Source organism: Dermacentor albipictus, chromosome 7 (genome assembly GCF_038994185.2).
Source record: "Dermacentor albipictus isolate Rhodes 1998 colony chromosome 7, USDA_Dalb.pri_finalv2, whole genome shotgun sequence".
NCBI lineage: Eukaryota > Metazoa > Arthropoda > Arachnida > Ixodida > Ixodidae > Dermacentor > Dermacentor albipictus.
Genome location: NC_091827.1, coordinates 61,342,998 through 61,370,300, shown reverse-complemented (window position 1 = coordinate 61,370,300; position 27,303 = coordinate 61,342,998). Strand labels below are relative to the sequence as shown.

The 27,303-nt window shown below is 49.1% G+C and overlaps 1 protein-coding gene and 1 pseudogene across 5 annotated transcripts in view; one reads left to right on the top strand and one right to left on the bottom strand.

Moving 5' to 3' along the window:
- Positions 1-1,564: 1,564 nt before the first annotated feature.
- The window catches only part of LOC135904729 (uncharacterized), a 61,335-nt gene continuing 35,596 nt past the window's right edge, over positions 1,565-27,303 (bottom strand). For 3 of the 5 annotated variants that reach the window (XM_070522301.1, XM_070522299.1, XM_070522300.1), the window contains 6 exons: positions 27,057-27,273; positions 25,137-25,284; positions 19,493-19,741; positions 8,184-8,369; positions 1,844-1,954; positions 1,565-1,785 (listed from right to left, as the gene is read on the bottom strand). In XM_070522301.1, coding sequence (XP_070378402.1) covers positions 1,630-1,785; positions 1,844-1,954; positions 8,184-8,369; positions 19,493-19,741; positions 25,137-25,284; positions 27,057-27,273 — 1,067 coding nt within the window. In that variant the 3' untranslated portion in view covers positions 1,565-1,629. Of the gene's footprint in view, positions 1,786-1,843; positions 1,955-2,535; positions 2,646-8,183; positions 8,370-19,492; positions 19,742-25,136; positions 25,285-27,056; positions 27,274-27,303 lie in introns of those variants that run through there. The other 2 variants (XM_070522303.1, XM_070522302.1) reach the window with 2 other exon arrangements.
- LOC135904783 (uncharacterized) lies at positions 21,294-23,426 on the top strand (annotated as a pseudogene).

Below are 27,303 nucleotides of genomic sequence, written 5' to 3'. Positions count from 1 at the left end.
CCCACTTTAAACACAATGTCTGCGCCTACAAGACCGTTAACCGTGCGTACTACCTCATTGTTATGCAAGTGGTAGCACACATAATGCTTCACTGTGATGGGTGCCTTGTCTAAAGATATAATTGCCGGTGCATTGACATGTTAAACCTACTCACCCCTCCCCCCTCCCCCAGATACACGCGTTTTTCAGATACGGGTTTGTATACTTCTATTTTCAGTGTTTTTCCACTTTAATGTAGCTACCTGGTCAGTTAGCAGTACCAGTAAACACCATGAAGCCTCAATCATTCGCCTCATTCATTCGCAACTACAAAAGACGACAGCTTCAACATCTGCCATAATCTCAATATCACTCTCGTTATTCGATCACAGAACAACCTAATATAACGTTAAGCCCGGGACATGGTCGCGTTTATACGAAAGACAAAAGCCAAACTAAAGACATCGGGCGAGGAGGAAAGGACGCGCGGAGAACTTTTCCTTGTATTTGGTTTGTGCGATCCGGCGCGGCGTTGCTTGGTTGGGTTGGCGTCGCGTGCTGCCAAACCATTTGGGGAATGTTTCTGCTTGTTCTCCGTAGAATTAACGGGATGTCAGTTCATACAAAGTCGTCAAACAACAACTCCGTAGCCTTTCGGTGCAGCGCTAACTAGAGCATGCGGATATTTGTCCTGGCTGCGCAAACATGCGACGTGCATCGTGTGAGTATGTTGTGAACTGTTTTGGCTGCATCGGGTTTTCTCGCATGCTTGGACTAAGCGCTATATAGAACGAACATATCCATAGGGCCAGGCAGCTATCACTGCTTCGAATGCGTGTTCAGTGCGCAGCCAGCCACTCGACCACTCGACAAGTGTGATTGAGGCAGTACAGTGCGCTGTTATAGCTTACTAAAATATTTTGTCCATGGCCGGAAACCTCTTCCAACCAACCAAGTAGTTGCACAATGTGTTACAGATAAAAATTTCATCAGTTGTGAAATTAAAGAGCGCAGTTATTTCGTAGCAGAATGGTAGCCACGCTGTTGAGATCGTCACATGTTTTGTAACTACACATTGCTACTAAACCACAGCTTAAAACTACAGTGACAAAGCTGAAGCAAGGGCACATTAGCGAAAAAAGAATTCAAAAATGCACCATTGATCTACGAGGCTGATTGTGGAATCAAACGCGCGCGTTCCCATCGGACTGAGTACTCCGGCCATCTCAAGGGCGCAGAAATTTCGGTCATGCCGACTTAAATCCTGTCAGTACGTCTGTACATCTGTCAGTACGTTTTACAGAACTGTTTTCGACGTAGAAGACGTCACGTCACACTAAGGAGATGGTACGAGCCGGGAAACAACCACCAAAAGCTGCCTCCAAACGTATAAGTAACATACAACACGGAGCGTTTGCCCGAGCCAGCATGCCAACTGCCCATAGATGGCGCCACTGCCTACGCAATATGGTGGCGCCCATGAAAAAAAAATAGAGGTCTATGCTGAGACTCCAGTGCGCCGTTGCCTTCAGACGCTAAAACACGAGGAAGCTCGTGGAGCGCCTACTACTTAGCTTCGCTCAGATACAGTTCGGTCACGTGCGCGAGTCGCATAGGCGAAGCGCGCTCGCAGCCACATTTATTGCCGTACTACGGCTTGTCGCCGATGCTGAAATTATGGCGCAGTACAAGTATTGGCGCGAAAGGCTGGCGCATCTTGCACCTGTCCAGGAAGTCGGCCATGTACACGTTGAAATAGAGCCAGGCAAAGCGCTTCCGTGGCTTCTTCTCCAGAACGTACTTCATCTGCGCAGCCAGCACACCCGTCACGCGCCGAGCACGCGCGCCGACATTAGAGACTGACCTTTTCTGCCACAGTAACGTCGTTGTCGAAGAGCAGGACCACCTTTTGTGTTTTCTTGCCGAGCGCAATGTTGGTGTCGTTGACGTGTGCCATTTGGCCACTCACGCAACCCTACAGGAAAAATGAAGCGCTTCATTTGTTATGCAGCCATTCTTGCTCTATCTGTTCGTACGTCGTACAAAGCCCACCAACAAAGGCGATGGCTGTGGGTTACTGTGCCGCTTTACGTTTGTTAGTACGTCATCGTGTATGTCTTCTACGGCGCCGAGAAAAAAAAGAGAGTCAATGTTGAGTAAATATTGAGCGCACATCAAGGGAAAGCGGTTTGAACGAAACGCCATCGTCCTCTTTGCAACGGCTGTTTTGCGCACATAGAAGAGGAGAAGTAGGCAATTATACGAGATGCCAATATTGCGGTTCGAGCCAACCCGTCAATGCGTAAATAAGAGGGCCTGGTATGCAACCCTCCTCCGGCTAAACCGCTGACTCGTCCGCAATCAAATTTGGCACCGAGGTTTCATTGCGCAGGTCATAGAGCCGATTACCCATTTCGTACGATTACTGGCCCGCGGTTTGGTCAAGAAGAAATCACAAGGAGTCTTCTGTGGCACCGATGCAGTTGGAAAATTCAAAGAGCACCTGTGAGTTAATGCTTTTTATTGTGAATAACATTAGATAGTTTATTTTAGCGTTTCCGGTATTGCAGACTGCAAGCGGACTGGTCGTATTACCGGTTGAGTGGAGGCGCTACAGCCACCTGGTGGCACAGTGCTCAGCTTGGCTCGTCTTGGCGAGGCATTGTCTGCGGAACAGTGAACGAAAGGGGGGGGGGGGCAGTGCTCACAGACAGTTATGCAAAATTGTGATGAAACTCTACAGTGCACGAACAAAAAGAAAACAGTGAACTGTGAAAGGCAGCAAAAAACTTTATTTTCTTTAGCACCTAAAACGCCTGCCCTGTGTAAAAAAGGACTACGAACAAACTTACTAACTAGACAAACATTGATCTAATACTGCAGTAACCGATTCTAATCTACACTGCTGGCGTAAATTTTCAGCAGTGGCGTGATCGTGTTGTTGCAGGAAATTTACACCAGCACGAAAGTAAATTCCATTGGTTACTGATATCTTAGCAGTGCTTACCTGCACGGGCTCAGCCCCACCGCTGACTGCATCATGGGGCCGTTCACGTTCGCACCTTGCCCATCCGCTAATACGACCAGACCGCTTGCGTTTACCGGAATACCGGCAGCGCTAAAATTCTCTATGTTAGTTATCCAACAAAGATTTGGGCAGAACCTGAAGATAGTACAGTCTAAAAATATATGCCGATCCCGAAGGTTGTGCAAGGTTAAGATGTGGGCCGTTCGCGTGAGTTTGCGTTTCTCTTCAGTGAAGCTCTTTGACGTCAAATGGGGTTACAGTGCATGTGCCATTGGTTACTCGAGGACTTCGCGACAGCGTCGCCAGAAGGCGCAGCGTGTCCAAAGCGTAGCGCGAGAGAGGAGACCGGCACGCCTCATACGAGATGCGTTTTAGCTTATTTGGATAGCTGCACAGTCGTCATCGCTGAATTCTGCAGAATTTTGTTGCAAGTGTACTGAAGCAGAAGGACAGCGAGCAAGCAGCAGTGGGGCGCTATCATCGATGTATGGCGCGACAGCAGAGCGTGAGCTGTCGGCGCCGAGACCATTGTTCCCTTGTGAGGGCAGTGGTTTTTCGCCTGTCGCTTGGCGTCAATAGAGCATTTAGCCTTTGCGATAAATGTCCGGTTTGGCCGCATTGTCACATTTGCGGGGGTGTAAACGTGAGCGGCCAGGGCAGTGCAGCTGCCTGGCGGCGTAGAGCTCAACGAGACGAACACAGAGCTAAACCTACAGAAACTCACTATATCCTGCTTCGGTGCTGGTGTAAATTTTCGGCAGCGGCGTAATTGTGAACTCGATTACGCCGCTGTCGAAAATTTAAGCCAGCAGCTAAGGAGAATACAGCAACTTTGTGTGGTTGAGCTTTGCACCACCAGCTGGCGCCACCAATCTGGCCGCTCACGTTTACGCCGCCACTCAACCGCCAAAGCGCCCTGGCTTACTGGAACACCGGACGCACTAAAATTCCCTAAAAAATCGCCTTATCAAAGTTGCGGAGGCTTGGGGTACACTCCTAAACTAACCTGGAGCTCTCAAGCTGGACGCTGCCTACCGCCGCTCCGACAATGCCTGATGACGCCACCCAGCAAGGTGTGCCCCAATCCCCGCCGGTAATCGTGTCATCGTGCTTTTCTTTTTTACTTCGCCAATGCCTTCGACAAAGTATGTCAATATTTGCTTCTATTAAACTTGGTAAACTTAATCTTGATCCTAACCTGTTTGTATGGCTTCAGCATTTTCTCCTTAGTTAGTCACAGTCATCATCATCATCATCATCATCATCATCATCAGCCTGGTTACTCCCACCGCAGGGCAAAGGCCTCTCCCATACTTCTCCAACTACCCCGGTCACGTACTAATTGTGGCCATGCTGTTCCTGCAAACGTCTTAATGTCATCCGCCCACCTAACTTTCTGCCGCCCTCTGCTACGCTTCCCTTCCCTTGGAATCCAGCCCGTAACCCTTAGTGACCATCGGTTATCTTCCCTCCTCATTACATGTCCGGTCCATGCCCATTTCTTTTTCTTGGTTTCAACTAAGATGTCCTTTACTCGCGTTAGTTGCCTCACCCAATCTGCTCTTTTCTTATCCCTTAACGTTACACCCATCATTCTTCTTTCCATAGCTCGTTGCGTCGTCCTCAATATCAACAGAACCCTTTTCGTAAGCCTCCATGTTTCTGCCCCATATGTGTGTACTGGTAACACACAGCTGCTATACACTTTCCTTTTGAGGGATAGTGGCAACCTGCTGTTCATGATTTGAGAATGCCTGCCAAACGCACCCCAGCCCACTCTTATTCTTCTGGTTATTTCAGTCTCATGATCCGGATCCGTGGTCACTACCTGCCCTAAGTAGATGTATTCCCTTACGACTTCCAGTGCTTCGCTACCTATCGTAAACTGCTGTTCTCTTCCGAGACTGTTAAACATTACTTTAGTTTTCTGCAGATTAATTTTCAGACCCACCCTTCTGCTTTGCCTCTCCAGGTCAGTGAGCATGCATTGCAATTGGTCTCCTGAGTTACTAAGCAAGGCAATATCATCAGCGAATCGCAAGTTGCTAAGGTATTCTCCATCAACTTTTATCCCCAATTCTTCCCACTCCAGGCCTTTGAATACCTCCTGTAAACATGCTGTGAATAGCATTGGAGAGATCGTATCTCCTTGTCTGACGCCTTTCTTTATTGGGATTTTGTTGCTTTCTCTGTGGAGGACTACGGTGGCTGTGGAGCCGCTATAGATATCTTCCAGTATTTTTAAATATGGCTCATCTACACTCTGATTCCGTAATGCCTCCATGACTGCTGAGGCTTCGACTGAATCAAACGCTTTCTCGTAATCAATGAAAGATATATATAAGGGTTGGATATATTCTGCACGTTTCTCTATCACTTGATTGATAGTGTGAATATGGTCTATTGTTGAGTAGCCTTTACGGAATCCTGCCTGGTCCTTTGGTTGACAGCAGTCTAAGGTGTTCCTGATTCTATTTGCGATTACCTTAGTAAATACTTTGTAAGCAACGGACAGTAAGCTGATCGGTCTATAATTTTTCAAATCTTTGGCGTCCCCTTTCTTATGGATTAGGATTATGTTAGCGTTCTTCCGAGATTCCGGTACGCTCGAGGTTATGAGGCATTGCGTATACAGGGTGGCCAGTTTCTCTAGAACAATCTCACCACCATCCTTCAAGAAATCTGCTGTTACCTGGTCTTCCCCAGCTGCCTGCCCCCTTTGCATAGCTCCTAAGGCTTAATTTCTTTACTTCTTCTGGCGTTACCTGTGGCATTTCGAATTCCTCTGGGCTATTCTCTCTTCCAATATCGTCGTGGGTGCCACTGGTACTGTATAAGTCTTTATAGAACTCCTCAGCCACTTGAACTATCTCATCCATATTAGTAACGATATTGCCGGCTTTGTCTCTTAACGCACACATGTGATCCTTGCCTATTCCTAGTTTCTTCACTGTTTTTAGGCTTCCTCCGTTCCTGAGAGCCTGTTCAATTATATCCATATTATAGTTCCTGATGTCCGCTGTCTTACGCTTGTTGATTAACTTAGAAAGTTCTGCCAGTTCTATTCTAGCTGTAGGGTTAGAGCCTTTCATACATTGGCGTTTCTTGATCAGATCTTTCGTCTCCTGCGATAGCTTACTGGTTTCCTGTCTAACGGCGTTACCACCTACTTCTAGTGCGCACTCCTTAATGATGCCCATGAGATTGTCGTTCATTGCTTCAACACTAAGGTCCTCTTCCTGAGTTAAAGCCGAATACCTGTTCTGTAGCTTGATCCGGAATTCCTCTAGTTTCCCTCTTACCGCTAACTCATTGATTGGCTTCTTGTGCGCCAGTTTCTTCCGTTCCCTCTTCAAGTCTAGGCTAATCCGAGTTCTTACCATCCTATGGTCACTGCAGCGTACCTTGCCGAGCACGTCTACATCTTGTATGATGCCAGGGTTCGCGCAGAGTATGAAGTCGATTTCATTTCTAGTCTCACCATTCGGGCTCCTCCACGTCCACTTTCGACTAACCCGCTTGCGGAAAAAGGTATTCATTATCCGCATATTATTGTGTTCTGCAAACCCTACTAATAACTCTCCTCTGCTATTCCTAGAGCCTATGCCATATTCCCCCACTGACTTGTCTCCAGCCTGCTTCTTGCCTACCCTGGCATTGAAATCGCCCATCAATATAGTGTATTTTCTTTTGACTTTACCCATCGCCGATTCCACGTCTTCATAAAAGCTTTCGACTTCCTGGTGATCATGACTGCATGTAGGGGCATAGACTTGTACCACCTTCAATTTGTACCACTTATTAAGTTTCACAACAAGACCTGCCACCCTCTCGTTAATGCTATATAATTCCTGCATGTTACCAGCTATTTCCTTATTAATCAGGAATCCGACTCCTAGTTCTCGTCTCACCGCTAAGCCCCGGTAGCACAGTACATGCCCGCTTTTAAGCACTGTATATGCTTCTTTTGTCCTCCTAACCTCACTGAGTCCTATTATATCCCATTTACTACCCTCTAATTCCTCCAGTAACACTGCTAGACTCGCTTCACTAGATAACGTTCTAACGTTAAACGTTGCCAGGTTCAGATTCCAATGGCAGCCCACAAACAAATGTCGCGAAAGAAAAAACCCACAGCACATGCCTTTTATCTTAAATATTCTCAGCCACAAATATTATTACTGCAGACCAATAACAGAAACGTCAAAATGATTTTTTTCTTGCGTGCCTGTCGGAATCTCTGGGATTGGCCCACGCAAGAGGCAGCGTTTCTTCCAGAAAGCTCGCCTCCTTGCGTAGCGTTCGTGGCCAGCGTTTCCCTGTAAACGTTACGGTTACAGAAGCTGCAATTGCCGGGAGGCGTGCGAAGCAGTGAGGAATCTTTGAACGCTATCATGTTCCACTCTTAAAGGTGAAGCTTAAGTGCTCTCCATGTTTCTATATTATTTTCCCCATTTGGCTTCGGCAGTGCATGTCCTTTCATCATTTGCTTCACCACCACGTCTGACCTGGAGGGTTCTTGCTAAGTTGAGCTACGCACTAGAGAGGGACGAGGTACGGGGAGGAAGATGCCGTCTTAGCGGCTACAGATTAACGTATAACAGTACTTTGTTTATTAGAATCCATTTTCTTCTACATTATCCATAAGCAAGGTTTCCTGAACTTCGTGCTCTTGGCTGGGCCGTCGTCAACGACCCTGCCACTGGCGGTATAGTGACGCTGGAAAAATGGCGATAGCGCCGAATCCAGAGTGGCAAGCATCAAACGTTGTTGCGTCCGCGCGAGTGGCCCGGCCGCCAATCACTGACGGACACAAAACTGCCGCTTCGCCATTAGGGACTCTGTATCGGCCACTGCGCCGTCTTCCATGGTGGTAGGCAAGCACACAATTTGAGCAGCAACGGACTCAACATTCCCCAGCAAAAAGTCTCCACATGTCTGCCTCTCTGTGGACATTTGAGTAGGGCTCATTTCGATAAAGACAACCGATCGTCCCGACTTTGGTGTTGGCCGAACAACCTCACTTTCAGCTCTCGTAGACACTAGCGCCAACAGCCGCTCAATCGAATTGGGTAGGAAACGATAGCATGATTTAAAAAAAACGGGGATGCTGTTCCCGTCGGGAGACAGCGTTGCAGCAAAGCTCTACAGCGTTATAAAACTCGCGATTTCGTACCATGTCCAGCGGCACAAGGCTCGCTGCCCTGCATTTCTTGTACAGAGGCGCGCCAGTGAGGGCGCTGTGCTGGGCGGCCCCAAAGGTGTACATCAAGGCACCCATCTCAAGCGAGAGACCCACCACGACGTCCTTGTTGCCGTAGATGCTGTCACTCGCCTCATTTACCAGCTCCATGTGCCGCTCCTGCGAGTGAAGCGTCGGTTTGACATTTCCGTCTTCAGAATGCACGTACTGAGATTGTGATGATCGCTGTAAAACTCCAAAAAAGGAAGCAGGTTTTACATGCCGTGGCGGCAAAACTGTCTCACTTTCACGTCTTCATATATTCTTGGGAAAAGGTATTCTTAGGATGCCTGATAAAGAACTATGAAGAAATAATAACGCGATAGCGTTAAGGGCACCGTATCGCAAAATATCCGAAGTCGGTGTCCCGCGGCAGGCGTCCAGCGTCGGACATCGTTTCAGGAAAAATGAATTCGAACCACGCATACCCAACAACGCAGGCGCTCCATGTGGAGCAAGGAAGTTACGCAACTAATTCAATTTCGAAGGTAAAATACGTAGAAAAATCGTAAAATACACCTTACAGGCAACCTAAGGACGTGATATAGCGTAGGATTTTAATCTGAATATACCAGAAAACAAAATACCATTATGCGAAAACTAAGAAAAACCACGAACCCATTTTCCAGCGTTTCTGCTATTCATAGAATGGCCATGCCATCCCAGATTGGCGCCCGCAAATCTCAAAGACCATAAAGCAGCGCGCCTGGTTCCTTGCAACACATCCATATGGCGCTCGCCTACGTCGCATAGTGGCTCACGGAAGAGTCGGCTCTTCTACCAGAAAGTTCGTCTTCGTGCATAGCGCTCGCCGCCAGAGTTTCCCGGCATACATTAAGGTTACATAAGCAGCAGTTGCCGGGAAGCCGGCGAAGTAGTCAGGAATCTTAGAATGCTATCGCGTTCCAGTTTTGAAGGCGAAGCTTAAGCGTCCTCCATTTTTTTGTTTCAGATCCGCATGGCGTCATATCTTATGCATTAGATAATAGAGAGCTTCAGAATTTCGGACCTAATAGTCTGGGTTCCCAAGCCACGTTGGGTGGACTGCTCTTGGGTTTAGAGGAGCAGCAGTTTGAAAATGAGGTGAAACGCAGACTGCGCTGGGGACTACGCAGTGGGAAAAATAAAAAGCTGCCTAAAAGCAAGAAAGAAGAAAAGGTTTCCTTAGAAGTGAAAACGAGCAGAATGTATTGTTGAGCGAAAAGTGCGAACAGTAATATGTAATAAACCTAACCGCTGTAGTATTAGTTCTACGAATTAAGTATGCTTTTTTAATCCAAGCAAAGCCGCAAGGGCGACCCAAGACGGCTTAGGGACCCACACTATTTTTTTTATTTTTGGGTCCTGGTCAACGCGAGCGCAAGAACGCAAAACTGTTTTAGGTTTTGCGCATGCGCACTTAGGGCCCACAAATTTCAGGAACCCCAAGCCGCTTGGATCCCCAATTCTAGAACTCTCTAATCAAGGCGGAATCCCGTTTGACATCAACAAGCTGACAAGCCACTGCTGTGTATGGCCGTGGTGTAGCTAGAACTATCTTTCGAGGGGGGGAGGGGCACACTGATTTGACCGGACACGGGAAGGGCGAGAAAGGTTGATGGGGGTGGGAAGACTGCAAACTAACACAGAAACCTTTCTTTTTTTGGTGGGCATGGGGTGCATTTACGTTGTGCTATTTATTGCCTACGCCACTAGTCCAAATGGCAATGCCGAATGGTGGGTTCTTATTGTGACCTGTACGGTTGGCCTACGCGCCTACATTCCCGGGAACTCAGGTACGTTTCCTGTAAGTGCAAAGAGTGCACTTACAAGTGTTAGTTACCGAAGCAACCAACTAGCCCAGCTAGGACTGCCTTTGACAGGCCCCGTTGAATTTGGCTGACAAAGTAAGCCAAGTCACTGAAGACTTCTCAACAGAAACAAATGTTGTTTTCTTCTTGTGTCGCGATATCTGTGTGTGTTTCGCGAAGTATTTTTGTCGGATGTCACCAGTAAGTAAAGAAATGAGCCAGGAACGATGGGTATCTTCGTAAGCGTCTTGTTTTGTGTGCCACTCTTTTGTAGCTCGACAAAAAAAAAGACATGTGCATATATGCAGCACAATTTGTCGTTCACTCTATCATGATGTGCCAGATGTATGTGAATTTGTATTGTTGCGCGAAGGACGATTCAGTAAGACGAGCAACTATTTAGAGCTTATATTTACAAGAGTGGTTGCAGCACTGACCGGTTATTTTTACAGCGCGAGCCCAGTTCGTTCTTCCTCCTCTTTTCTCAAGCGATGGTGGCCACGCGCCTCGTTCGAACAATCAAATAATACACGCATACAGTATAATTCCCCGGTGGCAGAAGCGACGGCCCGGAGCGTCTAAATGTCATCACTGGGAGGGTGACACTGCTTCAGCCGTGTAACGTGCACGATATCACTGGACCGGGAAGCAGATGGGGCGTCAGGGGCGATCTCATAGGTGATGGGAGTCACGGCACAAAGCACTCGGTATGGGCCAGTGTAACGAGACAGCAGTTTTTCTTACAGGCCGACCTGACGCGATGGAGACTATAGAAGCACCAAAGAACCAGGCGGGAAGTGCACGTCTACGCGTCACCAGTCGTACAAACGCCTATTACTACCTTGGGATTTCAGAAGGCGGTCCCGGGGAATTTCCGTTGCGTGGGCACAGCGGGCAATGGCGTCAAGCGCATATTCACTGGTCGGTGCCGCGTGAACTGGGAGGGTTGTGTCGAGGGGCAGTGCTGGTTCTCGGCCCAACAGAAGCAAAAATAGGGAATAACCGGCTGTGTCCTGGCGCGAGGAATTATAAGTAACTGTGACAAACGGTAGAGCGAGGTCCCCGTCAGTGTGGTCTGACGAGACATATTTCGCGAGCATGTCTGTGGGAGTGTGATTGAGACGCTCCGTGAGGCCATTTGTTTGCGGATGGTGTGACGTGGATAGCTTGTATATGGTGGCACCGGACAGCAGGTAGTCCGCGGTAACTTTCGGTAGGAATGTTCGGCCGCGGTCTGTGAGAAGTTGTCGCGGAGTTCCATGTAATAAAATCACGTCGCGTAGAAGAAAATTGGCGACATCTGTGGCGCAGCTTGTAGGAAGCGCTCAGGTGATGGCGTAGCGCGTGGCGTAATCCGTGGCCACAGCGATCCACCTGTTCCCAGAGGTAAAAAGAGGAAAAGGGCCAAGTAAGTCCAAACCAATCCGAAAGAATGGTTCCGCGAGAATGCCGAGCGGTTGAAGGTACCCAGCAGGGAGCGTCGATTGTGTCTTACGTCGGTGGCATTTCTCACACGCAGCTACGTATCTTCGAACGGTGCAAGCAAGGTCCGGCCAAAAAAAAGTGTTGGCGGATCCGGTCGTAGGTACGTGACACACCTAGGTCACCGGCAATGGGGAGGTCCTGAAGTTCGTGGACAACAGCCGAGCGAAGGCGTTTAGGGATAACAAGGAGCAATACAGGGCCGTCGGTGTGAACGTTGGGGCGGTAGAGTACGCCATCCTGAAGTGTGAATAAGCGAAGGGAACTGTCGGCAAGTGACGATTCGATGCGGTCGGTGATGATACAAAAGGACGGGTCACAGCGCTGCTCGTCGGCCACATGGAGCAGTGGAAAAACAGAGAGAACACAGGCGTCCGTGTCAGCATTACACGTAGAGGTCTCGTCTTCGACTGGGTAACGTAGAGGCAATCTGCGTCCTGGTGTTTCCGTCCCGACTTGTAAGTGACTCTGTAAGGATATTCTTGTAGTCGGAGGGCCTACGACCGAGCTGGCTAGTAGGATCCTTGAGCGACGAAAGCCAGCAGAGCTCACGATGGTCTGTGATTACTGAGAAAGGCTTACCATATGAACAGGGGCGGAACTTTGAAACAGCACAGATGTGAGCAAGACCTTCGCGCTCGGTAATCGAATAGTTCCGCTCTACAGTTGTCAGGAGGCGGCTAGCGTAGGCTATGACGCGGTCGTGTCCGTGTTGGCGTTGCGATAATATGGCGCCGATCCCATCACCCCTGGCATCGGTTCGGACGTCTGTAGCTACGGACGGGTCAATGTGGGCCAAGCCGGGTGGACTGGTGTGACTCGTGATAAGGCGCGAAAATGCGGCAATCAGAGGGGATCGACACGCAAAAGGCACGTCTTCAGAAATTCAGTGAGAGGTGAAGCGATTGCTGCGAAATATTTCACGAACTGTCGGAAATTTGAACAGAGCCCCACAAAACTCTGGATGACTTTGACAGGCTGACGTACAGGAAGAGCCGTTACTGCTCGAACCTTCTCCGGATCGGTTTGTACTCTAGAAGCATCGACAAAATGGCCTAGCACTGTAAGCTGTCGGCGTCCGAAGTGGCACTTCGATGAGTTTAATTTGCGCCAAGTCTTGTGGAAGACGTCAAGGATAGCTGCGACGCGCTCAAGGTGCGTGTCAAATGTAGCAGAGAACACAAGGACGTCACCGAGGTAACAAAGGCAAGTTGACCATTTGAAACTTTGAAGCAGAGAGTCGATCATCCGTCCGAACGTGGTTGAGGCATTGCATAAACCGAAAGGGATAACCTTGAATTGGTAGAGTCCATCTGGAGTGGCGAAAGCGGACTTTTCTTGGTCTTGCTCATCGACGGAAATCTGCCAATAACCAGACCGAACGTCGATGGACGACAAGTCTTTGGCACCGTGAAGACAATCAAGAGAGTCGTCGATTCGTGGTAAAGGGTAAACGTCCTTTTTAGAAATTCCATTTAGGTGGCTGTAATCAAAGCAGAAACGCCACATTCCATCTTTCATTTTCACGAGCACGACCGTCGACGCCCAAGGACTCGACGAGGGCTTAACAATGCCTCTGGCGAGCATCTTGTTTACTTCCTGCTGAATAACTTGCCTCTCTGCCATGAACATGCGATACGATCGGCCGCGAATGGGAACAGCATCACCAGTGTTGGTCCGATGCTTAACAAGGAACGGCTGACCAAGTGGTCGATTGTCAGTGTCAAATATTTCGTGGTGGGTAAACAAAAGGTGATATTGGGCGGCTGCTTGGTCAGCTGCGAGGTCCGCAGCGACCATGGTACGTAATCGGCCGTCGAGGTTCAAGGTATCCTGCGGGTAACCAGGATGATCTGGAGATGTGTTGGCCTGCAAAAGCAGTAACGTGGTCGTCAGTCATTGACCGGAGCGTGGCCACCACTATGCTTCCAGGTAACACTTGCTTCGTCAAGCCAAAATTGATAACGGGAGACACATCCCATTAGCGGCCAGGCTTACGATGGAGAGTGGCACAAAGATGGAGCGCCAGGAGGACATCACGACCAAGTGCGACGACATAGTCACCGTCAGGCACAGTTGCCGTTGAGGCCAATTCGGTGAAGGTTAGGGCTTCTCGAGGTAAGCGAACAAACGCTGTAGTGCTGAGGGTGTTCGGTTGTTCGGGACGAACGTCTGAAAGAAGAGGAAGCTCTAGGCACAGCGTACCGGTGGAACAGTCGATGAGGGCAGAATGCGTCGTCAGAAAGTCGAGCCCGAAGATTAGGTCATGAGGGCAACTGGTCAGCACGGTGAACAGGACTGGAACTTGGCGGCCAGCAATTACTATTCGAGAAGTGCACATAATCCTGACGGCAACAGTGGCGCCATTGGCGACACGTACGGCTCGAGTGATGGCAGGCGTAATATCTTTTTTGAGGCGACGACATAGGTTAGCGATCATTATGGACGCTTTGACTCCACTATCAATTAATACTGTCAACGGAACAAAATATACGTCTATTTCAATTAGGTTCGTGTTGGTGAGAAGCGTCAACAGTGGCTTTGGACAGGACGAACGGGATGCAGCACAACCTCCAAGAGCTGCATGGCCTAGTTTTCCGTCCGTCGGTTTGGCGAGGAGAAGCGGAGAGTCTGGGGTGACGCGGAGCGACGGCGCTCAGGTGACAGCGATCACACGGAGGGGCGGCTGTAAGTGGCATCGGAAGTAGGCTACAGACGGCGAGTTGAATAACGGTGAGCGTCGGTGTATGAGCGAGAAGCAGGGAATGAGCTCCAGTATGGCGGCATCCAGGTGGTGCGGCAGCGGCGGGATACATGACCAAAGCGGTGGTAGCGGAAGCAGGTCGTTCGTCGTCTGGGGTTCGCCATTCAGGAAGATTGAATGGAAATAGACAATCCAATAGACAATAAGCGGCTTCATAAGAGGTACCGACAGGGGGTCGTGGATGAAGGTGGGCCGGACTCGTCACTTCAATCTCACGGCGAACGATACATGTGACGTTCTCTTGAAATGGTCGTGTGGCGGTAAAAACGGAGCAAGAGGACATGGCAGGGGTGTTTGGGAGCCGCGAAAACTGTGGGACGCCACGGTGGCTTTCGGCTACCTCGAAGCGGCGGCATTCTTTGACGATGGCGTCGACGGTAGGAACGTCCTTATAGACGAGCGAATTCAACACGTCGTCCGCGATGCCTATTTGGATGTGGCTCACGCTGTCATCCTCGGTCATGTGCTCGTCAACTTTCCGGCAAAATGCGAGAACTTCCTGTATGTAGGAGACCTACGACTCGGTCGACGACTGGACACGGGCGGCAAGCTCTCTTCGCGCATCCTGTTGGCGACCTGACGGGTCGCCAAATAGGTCGCGAAGCCGTTGTTTGAATATGTCCCATCTGGAGAGGTCGATCTCATGGGTGCGAAACCAGACACGCGGTGTCTCGTCCAGAAAAACGATCACATTGGCCAGTATATGGTAGAGTCCCAGTGGTGGATTTGGTTAACACGCTCACATATGCTGAGCCATTCGTCGACGTCAACGTCATTTTGGGCGCAGAATGTTTCAGCATCACGGAGACTAGGAACCGTAACGTACGTTGTGGTTGCGCCGCAGGTGTAAGTGGCGACGGGGTGGTTCCATCGGAATCCATAGCTGATTCGGTGATGGTGCGGTTGTTTCGAGGCTCCGTTGCGGGGACTGAGCTCCGCCACAATCTTACGTGGAGGACGAGTCAGTATGACGAGAAACTATTTACAGGTTATATTTACAACAGCTGTTGCGGCGCTGACCGGTTAGATTCACAGCGCCAGCCCAGCTCGTTCTTCTTTCTGTTTTCTCGAGCAATAGCGCCCACGCACCACGTTCAAACAATCAAATACCACACGCATGAAGTAGTATTATTCGTTTGCGTACCCGTCACATGGAAGCCTTTTGAAACTTCACGGGGTGTGAGAGCGGGCTTGTTGATATTTCACGACGCTGCAACCTTGTCCTTATCGCCTTTCTTGAGTTCTGTGTCCCCTCTTGCACTGGTTACATCATCAAAACTCACGATAGTTTGGAAGTAGGCTAGTCGGTGCTTTCTCCGAATGGCACTTAGCGCGAACGACAGACCACAATGTACAAGCTCAACAGATGCGCTATCAGCTGATGCTATTTCGAAGCCGCAGCGGACACAGGTACATGCTTGAACGTATAAAACCAAGACGCTGAGTTGCTCCGCCAGTGTGCCCCAAATCAGCAGCTAAACGTGGCTAAAAAATAAGAAATTTAATCCATGCAAACCCACTGAAAGGAACAGAAAACTAAAGCTTGTAAACACATGAAAACAACCAAAAATGCAACCCAAAAGCGGACTAGTCTACAGTGGTGAATAGTACCACCTTGTAGAAACTAAAACTCTATGTACTTACAATTACTCTCTCAAGAAACCTTCGCAGAAGTGTCCAAATGCAAGTCATACAAAGAAGATATTGAAGGTGTACAAACAAGTTTTCACAACCCTGGAAAGTAAAGTTGGTTTAGTTTGGCACCACTCGAAATCTACGGAAGACCTTGCGAACACATCACCATATTAGGCGCGTTTACTTCGCTGCGCAAATATTTATCCGAGCACAGTACCTCTAAACACTCACACAGATGTCCTTGCATGCTATACAGACGGCAGTGTGTGCTTGCTTCGGGGCTCCGACACAGGCTGCGATGGTGGCTGACCAGCCTCTTGCCTGTCTTCTTGCATATTTCCTGTGTGCGTATTTTATTGGCTGTAGTTTTTCTTAAATACAATGCACCAACTAGCCCAACGACGTGTTTCACAGGCATGGCTAACATTCGATAACGACCATGCAATCATTCACTGCGGCTTCGTGAAAATCTTCGTGGAACCCTCTAGTTAACCGCTTTGCTGTGACACACCAACAAATGGTGCGCCCACGCAAGCACCCATCCCGTATGAATCGTGCATGCCTCACAATTTTCGTGCGCGCAGTGGCCACAATATTTCTTCTGCGTGCTCTTTTGAGCAAAGAACGGTGAACGACCTTACACGTGTCATAATGAAAGGCCAAATTTCAAATTCATGCCCGACTGCACACCCCAGTGATGGTTTCGTCAGATAATCAAAGCCAAATCTTTTCTTTTTCAGCTAAATGCGCTGGAAGTATTTGCGGTGCTAGGTACGCATCACGGCCGCCACGATTTATAGAGCACGTATTGGTGTCTTCGCGCAGTCTGCAATTACAGCGCTACAGATTGAAAATTTTCGACGTTTCATTTTTCGTCCTAAACCAAAGTCCTGGAGCTCGGCGCCAAAAAGAAGTAGACGCGAACCTCTGAAAGTTCTAAATAATTTAGCACCACAGTTTATTTACGCCAGGAGATTGTTAAGTTCCACATCATCATCACGCAAAAGGCGAGCACGTGGTAGTCAGGCCTTATCACATTTCGAACTCACTCTGGCTCTCGGTCGTCTGTGACATTCAACATGTAGCAGACAATGGAGCGAGCAGGAGTGAGTGCCAGATGGTCGCGAGCTACTGCTCCCAGGTGACAACCTTCTGCGTGATAATGTGGTGACACACATACCCTTCTAGGGTAATGATACCGAAACTGGCGTAAAAATCCCTTGTGTTGAATTATTTAGCGAACTCAGAGGTTTGCTCGTACTTCTACTTGTCTTTCGAGGGCCATGATCTTCACCTGTAGTGTCCTCACTCGCTGTATGACCAACAGTGCGAACGTGCCAGTTTAACAAAAGTGACAGCAGGTAGTAATTTGAATATGCATTACACCATGTGCGATTGCTCGTTAATAAGTGATGTCCAAAACATGGCGGCCATTACGTGTTTGCGGCTACTGCAATCTCTCCCAGCACTTGGAGGGCACCCACCCATACCCTTCCAGATCGGCTTCCTTTACTGCGAGAGCGCCGTTTTTGGGATGTGTGATTTGGACTCACGCGTATTCTTGGTGAAGAGCGCCTTGTAAGGAGGTGTTGTGACCAGCACGTGCGTGAAACTTGTGAAGCGTACGCGATTCATAAGAGACGCTGGAGTGGGTCGCCGCACCATTTGTCAGTGTCTCACAGCAAAGCGGTTAACCACCTGAAGCTGCGAAGGAGAGCTCCACAGCGGTTTTCGTGCGGCAGCGGTGACTTGTACCGGCGTCGTATCGAACACATCAGCGAAATATCGACCAGCTATGATATCGAAATCTCGCGATTTCGAATATCAGCCACAATATCGGCTTGCAACGCAGCCTGCGCTGGAACCCCGAAGTCACCGAATGACCAGGGCGTTGCTATATACGGGCAGGTGGAAACCGGCGTCGGCAGAGTCAACAGCGCTTGCAGCAAGAAGAGTCTGATGTAGCAAACAGCATACAAGTACTGTGACTCGGACGTTTTCAGAATAATCAGATATACAGAAGTTAATGCACCGGATATAGTGACGGGTTTGCAAAGTTTTGCGTAGATATCGGGCAATGACATACCAGATGAATAGGGTTTTCTAGGAGAGCCAGAATTTTTTTATATAGCTTCGTTCTTGATGTATGACTTGCTCGAATTCGCTCACAACGGCGAAAGTTTTCGAAGAGAAATTTAGCCTATAGCCAATTACCAGCACTATAACGGGGTGGCAATACTGACGATAGTACTTGTCACAAGGGCAAATGAGCAGAACTCTACTCTGAGCTTCGCCTTTGTTCTCGAAACACCGCAAAGGAACATCATTGCGTAAGACAAAGACGAAAGAACAATGTGTCTGGAGCCCAACGTGGTGCACAGCTTACAGGTCTGTTAGGGTCGCGGGCCGTTGTTTGGCGTTGGGTAATATTGTATTTTTGCTGGAGTTTTGGTGCTATCAGATAAGAAATCAAAAGGAAGACCAGTAAAAATTCTGTAATTTCCTAAAACTGAGAGTCCCTAGAACGTACTATCGCGTTCTTCCCTATTTGTTGCAGCGGTACATATCTGAACAAAATCGTACGCAAAATTAGGCACTTTTAGGCATGAGCCATGAGGCCCGCGCCTCATGTGCTGAATCCAATGTCGTGGGCGAATACCTAGAGAAAAGCGGCATCCCAAACATGTTTAATTACCACAAAGAAATAATTCTGGTACAGCGGAACGCTCGCATTGAGAGTATCCGCACACGAGGCTCTACTTTTAACACATATCACGGAAGACAGACTAGCAGAAGGCAAAAACCAGCTTATGCTGGACATTCTGCACAAATTGGGATTATTAAGTGCGATACCAGAGCTGGCATATCATACACAGCTTTCGACTTCACTTTCCAGCACATGCAGGCTGCAGCGTGCACTGTGGTAATGGATGCAAAAATTACAAGGTAGCGGCCCTCTGATTGGCTTACCGCGTGCCTTTAGGCTGCACTTTTTCTTGTGATGTCAGCCCGCGACTGAAGGGTTTCATGGTTCTGCCTCCAAAAATATGTGCGGCTGGTCTTTGAAGTGACCGAGTTAACGAATTAACCGCTATGTTCCAACCATAACTGAGACATCGTTCGGGCCACACGGCGCGCAATAAATGTGGCGAAGCTCGGCCGAGGTTCCCGACGCTTTGAAACGTGTCTCTGACTTAGGCACACAAACCATGTTGTGAGCCGGCTGCTAATATGGCACGTCGACTGTCCACGGAAACCTGAATAGTTTAGCCTAATGGGTATTTGTCGACTCTGGGTAGTTGAATATGCTTGAACAGTTCTACGTACGCGGAAACCGTTGTTGTGTCTTTTATCCTTCTTCGGTTCAGGTTCGGTTCGGTTCAGGCACGTTCTAAGAATGCGGATCAAGTAGGTTTTAGTTCCGAGGACCGAATTTTCGGCCCCGGTAAGGTGATGGGTTCGAGTGTGGTTTGGCAACCTGGCCTGAAGAGGAGCGTCATGACGACGTTATAGTCCGAATACACGAATCGACATCTGCGGACGCAATTAGCACAAGAATATCGCTCGTATACCAGAGAGGGATAGTTCTTGTTGGAGGCCGTGATGTAGGCCGGGGGCAGGGCCTTGCACTTGGACACCTCCTCGAGCGAGCCGCTAACCGAGGAAATGGCGATCACGGTGTCGATCCCGGAGCCCGCATTCGCGGCTTCTTTGATCGAATCCGTGTACTTTTTCCAGGCGGGTGCGCTGCTGTAACCGATCCCGCCGATGGCGATTATGGTTCTCTTGCTTGCGTCGCCCTGTTGGAGCCGCTTGAGACCCTGTAGCGAAACGCCATTTCAATGCTAAACATTCGGCAGATACCTGCCCGGTTAAGGGGGACAAATGAATTAAAGAGAACTAAAATTCCTAGTAAAATATTTCTAATGCGGAAGCATTCACTAGGGAGTGCTTCAGCAAAACCTGTTCGTCCCTTGACGCCTGGTATCTGCAGAATGAATGCTTAATTTTTCAAATTTAGAGATGTAATCTTTATAATAATTCAATAGTAGGTGATTGGTAGCATTAGGAACAACATTTTGAGGAAGCTTAAGTTTCGCCTACAAAAGTGGAACGCCATAAATTTCCCAGATCCCCGACTGCTTTTCACGCTTCCCGGCAACCGCCGCTTTCTCGCGGATGCGCGGAGCCAAGCCAAGCCAAGCGCGATGGTGGTGTTAAGAGGAACCGAGCGGGCCGCGCCGCTGGGAAAAGAGGTTTGTGTTTGACTTTACTCGACACAGAATTTGAGGAGCTGAATTAGTTCGATAAGCATCCACGCCACGTGTAGGGACTCGGTAGTTGAGGTCCGGAATGATTTCTAGACTATCGACGTCCGCCGCCGACGTCGGATTTTTCGCAGCAAGGGTCCTTAACGCTGTCACGCTAAACGCAGTGCCTTTTCACTCTGTGAGGAAGGATGATCAGCGAAGCTGTGTTTGTGGGCCCCTTAATGGCGAACTGCGCCTCCTCCGCGGGTCGGCCCCAGTATTGCACTATCTTCGGGATCATACCACGTGTGGAGAGAACGTAAAGCCTACGGTATCGGTCCACGTATGGTGAGTGGTTAACGCCTGCTTCACCTCTGCCACGGGTGGGCCAGCATTGCACTACCCTTGGGATCGGCCCACGTATCGGGAGTAATTAACGCCTGCTTCAGCTCCGCCACGGGTCGGCCCGGCATTGCACTACCTTCGGGATATGCCAACGTATGGGGAGAACTTAACGCCTAATTCTTCTCCGCCATGGGTCAGGCCCGACATTTCACAACTTTTGGGAAAGGCCCACGTACGAGGAGTATTGAACGATTGCTTCACCTCCGCTGCAGGTCGGCCCGTCATTGCACTACGTGCGGGATCTGCTAACGTATGATGAGTGCTTAACGCCTGCTTCACCTCCGCCGCAGGTAGGCCCGGCATTGCACTTCCTGCGGGATCGACCCTCGTATCGTGAGTGCTTAACGCCTGCTTCTCCTCCGCCACCGGTGGACCCAGCATTGCAGTACCTTCGGGATCGGTTCGCGTATGGTGAATGCTTAACGCTTGCTTTACCTCCACCGCGGCTCGTCCCGGCATTGCACTACCTTTGTGATCGGCCCACGTATGGGGAGTGCTTAGCACCTGCTTCAACTCAGCCTCGGGTCGGCCCAGCATTGCACTACCTTTGGGGTCGGCCCACTTATGGGGAGTGCTTAACGCCGGCTTCACCTTCGCCGTGTTTTGGCGCGGGATTGCACTACCTGCGGGATCGGCCCACGTATTGGCGGCATACTGACATTGGCGGCAGCGGCAGCATCGAAGAAGCATCATCCAAGTAACAACCTGCCTTTTCGCAGATAACGCCGGCTGTCCTGTCATGTCGCGACTGTACTTGCTTCAACCTCGGTGGGCGTAGCTCTGCGAGCGTCCCTGTTGCAAGCCCTCTTTGTCCGGATCACGCCGCGGTCTTCTTCAAGCGCCACCATCGACAGAGCAAGCTATAAAGTAGTGGAAATCGAGGCCTGCTTTCACATTGGCGGCAGCGGCAGCATCGAAGAAGCATCGTCCAAGTAACAACCTGCTTTTTCGCAGATAACGCCGGCTGTCCTGTGACGTCGCTACCGTGCTTGCTTCAACCTTGGTGGGCGTAGCTCTGCGAGCGTCCCTGCTGCAAGCCATCTTTGTCCGGATCACGCCGGGGTCTTCCTCAAGCGTTACCATCGACAGAGCAAGCTATAAAGTAGTGGAAATCGAGGCCTGCTTTCACATTAACGGAAGCGGCAGCATCGAAGAAGCATCGTCCGAGTAACAACCTGCCTTTTCGCAGATAACGCCGGCTGTCCTGTGACGTCGTTACTGTACTTGCTTCAACCTTGGTGGGCGTAGCTCTGCGAGCGTCCCTGCTGCAAGCCGTCTTTCTCCGGATCACGCCGCGGTCTTCAAGCGCCACCATCGACGGAGCAAGCTATAAAGTAGTGGAAATCGAGGCCTGCTTTCACAGTGGTGGCAGCGGCAGCATCGAAGAAGCATCGCCCAAGTAACAACCTGCCTTTTAGCACGTTAGTATTTCTATACTTACTACTTTTGCCTTGTTTCTGATGCTGCTGCTGCCAAATTGTGACCATGTCCTGCAATGTGATATGCGCCACTTGTGAGCTAACACTTACTGTTTCAGGCTCTATCATTGAATGTAGTGACTGTACTTCTAAATTTCACACCAGGAAATGCTCAGGAATCTCGGACACGACAATTAGGTCAAAGGGAGATGCGCACCGCCTGCCTTGGCACTGCACGTCCTGTAGACGGCAGAAATTGCGTGTACAACCTAACAAATCGAGTGATGATTCTGACGCGCAAGACGTGCGGCAGTTGTTAATGACAGTTAACGGAAAGCTTGACCAGCTGATTCCACTCCGATAGGTAGTTGAAGGCATTGAAGACACTTTACAATTTCTGAGTGAACAGTACGATGAACTGCAAGAACGAACGGAGCAAAATGAAAATGAGATCAAGGATCTAAAACACAGAACCGAAAGACCTGAAGGAAACGAGAGCGACGTCAATCAGCTTCACGCTGAATTTGACCAACTTGAATGGAGGAGCCGCCGCTTAAACCTGGAATTTCATGCGATTCAACACTCTGAAAAAGAAAACCTGCTCGAAAAGTTAAACGAAGTAGGCGTGCAGCTGGAACTTCCACAGCTCTCAGAAAATGACGTTGTTTAAGTTCACCGGCTGCCATCAAAGGAAGAAAACATACCGGGTATAATCTGTCGCTTCGCGAAACAAGCCGATAGGAACCGCTGGTGGAAAAGGAGAAAGAAGTTGCGTGAATCGAAAGACAATGCATTCCTCCTTGAAAATGTGACAGAAATGGACCCGCGATTTGCTCTTTCAGACAAAGATATGAGCGAAACGAGCAAACTACAAATATGTGTGGCAGAGTGACGGCCGCGTTTTTTTTCCGAAGAGCTGACGGTGAACGCGCAGTAGCTGTTTCTACCGAGAGGGATCTTGATAAACTTGCTTAAAAACAGTTCTTGATAACGATGGTTTGTGCAAGTGGGGAGGCTTGCATATCGCCACACGTATTCAGTCAGCATTTAGGTAAAAAAATGTCAGCAATCCTTTAACAGCTTTCAACTAAACGTCCGCTCAGTTTCCAATAAGAAAAACGACCTCTGCTTGTTTTTTGAATAAGTAGGGCAATCATTCGATACGATACTGTTAACAGAAACATGGTCAATGAGCGATGCGGATATTTCCCGTATCCCAAATTATATTACCTTCTACTTAAATCGGCCATACTCTCGCGGAGGCGGAGTATGCAGCCTGGTAAAGGAAGTATTCGAGTGTGACTTACTGCCCAAACTTTCCGCAACAACAACCGACTATGAAATTCTAGCAATAAAAATGCAGTACACCATTATTATAGTGCGTTATCGCCCTCCCAATGGTAGCGTTAGCAACTTTTTTTGATAAACTAGGAGAAATCTTTGAGTTCTTAATAAAAATCGGCTTGATTTATTTACGGCGCGGACATCAATATTATTATGATGAAAAACGATTCCCAAAACTTTACAACTAGATATCTTACTGAAAATGAATGGTTTAGCGAATGTAATAGACTTGCCCACTAGAGTTACTGAAAATTCATCATCTTTAATTGATATTTTTTCACAAATGTCATCCCTGAAAATGTTAAGGCGGGGTTTATTTACCTATGGCCTCAGCGGCCACTTGCCTATATTTATTTGCGCCAAAGAGCACGTAAGGGAACAGGTGATGCAGCCAATGCACCAGATGCAAAAAAGTAACCCCGCACAATTTGTCGATATTTCGGGAACAAATAGAAAATGCCTGTTTGGAAGATGTATATAAATCCAACGAAGCAAATGGGGCCTATGAAAACTTTCTTCACATTGTCAAATCGATATATGAATCTAGCTTTCCCTCAGTGTGGGTTAAGCCAAGCAAAAAAATTCGGAAACCATGGATTACCTCTGAGCTTCTCAGATGAATCGCGCATACAAATGTTCTCTATAGCAAATTTATTTCAACTAAAGATATCGAATTATTCCGGCATCCTAAAGTGTGCCATAATCGCCTAGATAAAGATATAAAATAAGCTAGGCGAGAATATCTTGCCAACAGGTTAGAGATGTCATTTAGTATGCCCTGTTAGAGCACATATTTTCTTTATTTGCTTCGCATGGTTCGCGATGCTTCAGTTTGTGTAAAGGACATTTGCAAACAATGATGTACTGCTTTGTGTTTGCTAACGCCGCGCAAACGCCCATGTGAGGGCCTGCGGCTTCGTAAAGCTGTCCAGATGGCAGCTTTTTCTGCATGCCCCTCGCGTCATGTACTGATGCAAATAAACATCATTGTCATTGTCATCGTGAGTGCTTAACGCAGGCTTCACCTCTGCCACGGATGGGCCCAGCATTCCACTACCTTGGGGATCGGTCCACGTATGGTGAATGCTTCACGCTTGCTTCACCTCCACCACGGGTCGGCCCGGCATTGCACTACCTTTAGGTTCGGTCCACGTATGGGGAGTGCTTAACGCTTGCTTGAACTCCGCCGCGGGTTGGCCCTGCATTCCACTACATGCGGGATCGGCCTACGTATGGGGTGTACTTAACGCCTGCTTCTCCTCCGCTGCGAGTCGGCCCGGCATTGCCCTACCTTCGAGATCGGCCCTCGTAAGGGAAGTGCTTAACGCCCCATTCACTTCCGCTGTGGAGAGGCCCGGCATTGCACTGCATTCGGGATAGGCACACGTATGAACAATTACTGGTCAACGAGCGGAGGCGATCCACCAGATCCTAACCATAGACAGCTTCGCTGTAAAAAGGAAAATAACAAAAGAAAAACTGATGTGCTATTTAAAAACGTTTGTGACGGCGTACCAGCTCAGTTGATCTCCAAATTAAATGAACAATTGGTTAACACATCTTCTCTTTATAATTTTGTAACAGTAGATCACTTGTAGCAATAGGTGCACATCCAAAAGCCAGCTAAATAAGTAAGCAAAAGCGAAGAAGCAGCCGAGCCAGGGAATGCTTACGAATTCGCAGAAAATTCTCAGAATTTCTGTCTGCACCATTTCGCGAAATCAAATTTGTTCATATTTTTTCTTCTCATTCATCCTATCGCTATTCGCCTGCGGCCTTTTACGTAAAGCACACGGTACCTTGACCAGAGCTATAGCTCGCGCTACGAGTTTTCCAAGGGTGGCGACTCTGTCGATGACATTGAGAGAGCCGTAGTGCACGATGTTCTTCGCCTGCAGCGACTTCAGCGAACCGAGCGCCGTGTCCTGAATGGAACGGTTCGACGCCCTGCAAGAACGCGAACGCAAGTGATGATGATAGAATCGATTTATTGAGGCATGGCTCAAATTCGTGAACAGCGCTCTGGCACTTGTGTTCGCGCCTAATTCACTGGACCTATATATATATATATATATATGCACACACGTGTGTTTTTAGATAAGCGCGCTCCCTAGCTGCTACTGTACACCCTGATTACCGGTACATGACGTCACTTCGCAAATTGGCAACCTTTGTCAGAGTTCTGGTGGCGTTGCGCTCGCAAGGTGCGTTTCATGGCGGGCAACGTGTTCTGTCAGATGTAGCGAGTCCCTATCGCGACGCGATTCTTGGTTCACTGAGATGCTTTCGTGCGGCTGCGCTGGCCGACGGGCTCGGCTTCTGATGTTGCGTCCAGCACGCAACACCCAAAATTTCCTTCGGCCCGCAAAGAAACGGTGGTCCTTGAATGGCGGCGACTCCCTGGACGTCGCTTCCCGCGCTAAAAACCCGAAACGGCTGTCTTGTCGAATAGCAGGGTACTTGAAGATACCACCCTAGGCAGACCACGATAGTAAACTTGGCGCTCTTGGCAACAAAAATGACGTCACTTCCTTTTTTTACCGGATATGGCGCCACATTATTTGTTTGTTCTACCGTAAGTCTCCCTCGTCACACCGATGGCGCTAAGCCCCACGAACCAGTGGTGAACCACCCTGTTCTGAACGTGCGGGGCCCCTACGAAAGCTTCGCTACCAGGTATACTTAATTTACCTTGTTTTCACCGTCACGGAGTGCCTTCCCCTAGCTCTACGCGCTGGGGGTGGAGCCGTGTCGCATGGGACACATGATATACTATAAGATTATCAAATGTTTGAAGTTCCTTTTTGATCGCGCTTAGCAGACGGCTGCTCATCTCGTTCCATTTTGCTCCGCGGGAGCTGCTAACTCGCGCAAGTGCTTCGCACGCTGAGTGATCCATTAAATCTGTGTTCTGTGCTGTTCCACTGCGCTGTGTGTGTTTCGTTTTTGAAGACAACACGGTATCCGGCTGATCTCAGAGGTCTACCGCCGGCATGTCCCATGTGACATACGGGAGTATGGGGTCTTGATATGGATAGCCATATGTTCGTCTAATCACATGAAACATGCGCCACTTGACATACGAGGACGCCCGGGTCTTTGTAGGAGTCTCTGTATGTACTAGCGCGCTTTTTTTCGTGTGTGTGTGTGTGTGTGTGTGTGTGTGTGTGTGTGTGTGTGTGTGTGTGTGTGTGTGTGTGTGTGTGTGTGTGTGTGTGTGTGTGTGTGTGTGTGCGTGTGTGCGTGCGTGTGCGCGTGCGTGTGCGCGTGCGTGTGCGCGTGCGTGTGCGCGTGCGTGTGCGCGTGCGTGTGCGTGTGCGCGTGCGTGTGTGTGTGTGTGTGTGTGATTGTGTGTGTGCGTGCGTGCGTGTGCAAGCGCTGCCATAAGCTTCCATACAGTGGCCCTATGACAATGCTGTCAATACCTAAACAAAAGAACATTGCTGAACACACTTCAGATTGCTCCTAGCACCTTCTTTACATGAAAAAAATATGCGAGTTGTCATTTTTGTTGTTGCAATAATTGACGGGTGTATGCAGTGTTGCAACTCATATCGAGCGTGCTGGTACATCTAATCAAATGGGGGCATGCCATATATAAAATGAAAACACGTGGATGTTTTCATATTGGATCCGCAACGTGCACACGGTATTACTCGATATGGAGCATGGGGGGAGGTATCGATAATCACGGATCTTCCTTTACTCCAAGCACTGACCTGACGTCGAAGGAGAGCCCCCCTTGAGTCTTCCGGTACCTTGGCATGCGCTCCTGGAACACCTTGAAGCTGGTGATGAAGCGCGTCGACCGGACTTCACTTTTGTTGGAGTGGATGAACACGTGTGTGTAGTAGATGTAATGGCAGAGCCCATCCGCCGGATACATCTTGAATTCGGCCGCAGTGCCGCCCACGGTGCAGATCAGCTCCCGGACCGCTGCGCGGTTCGCATTTCTCCATGTTAGGT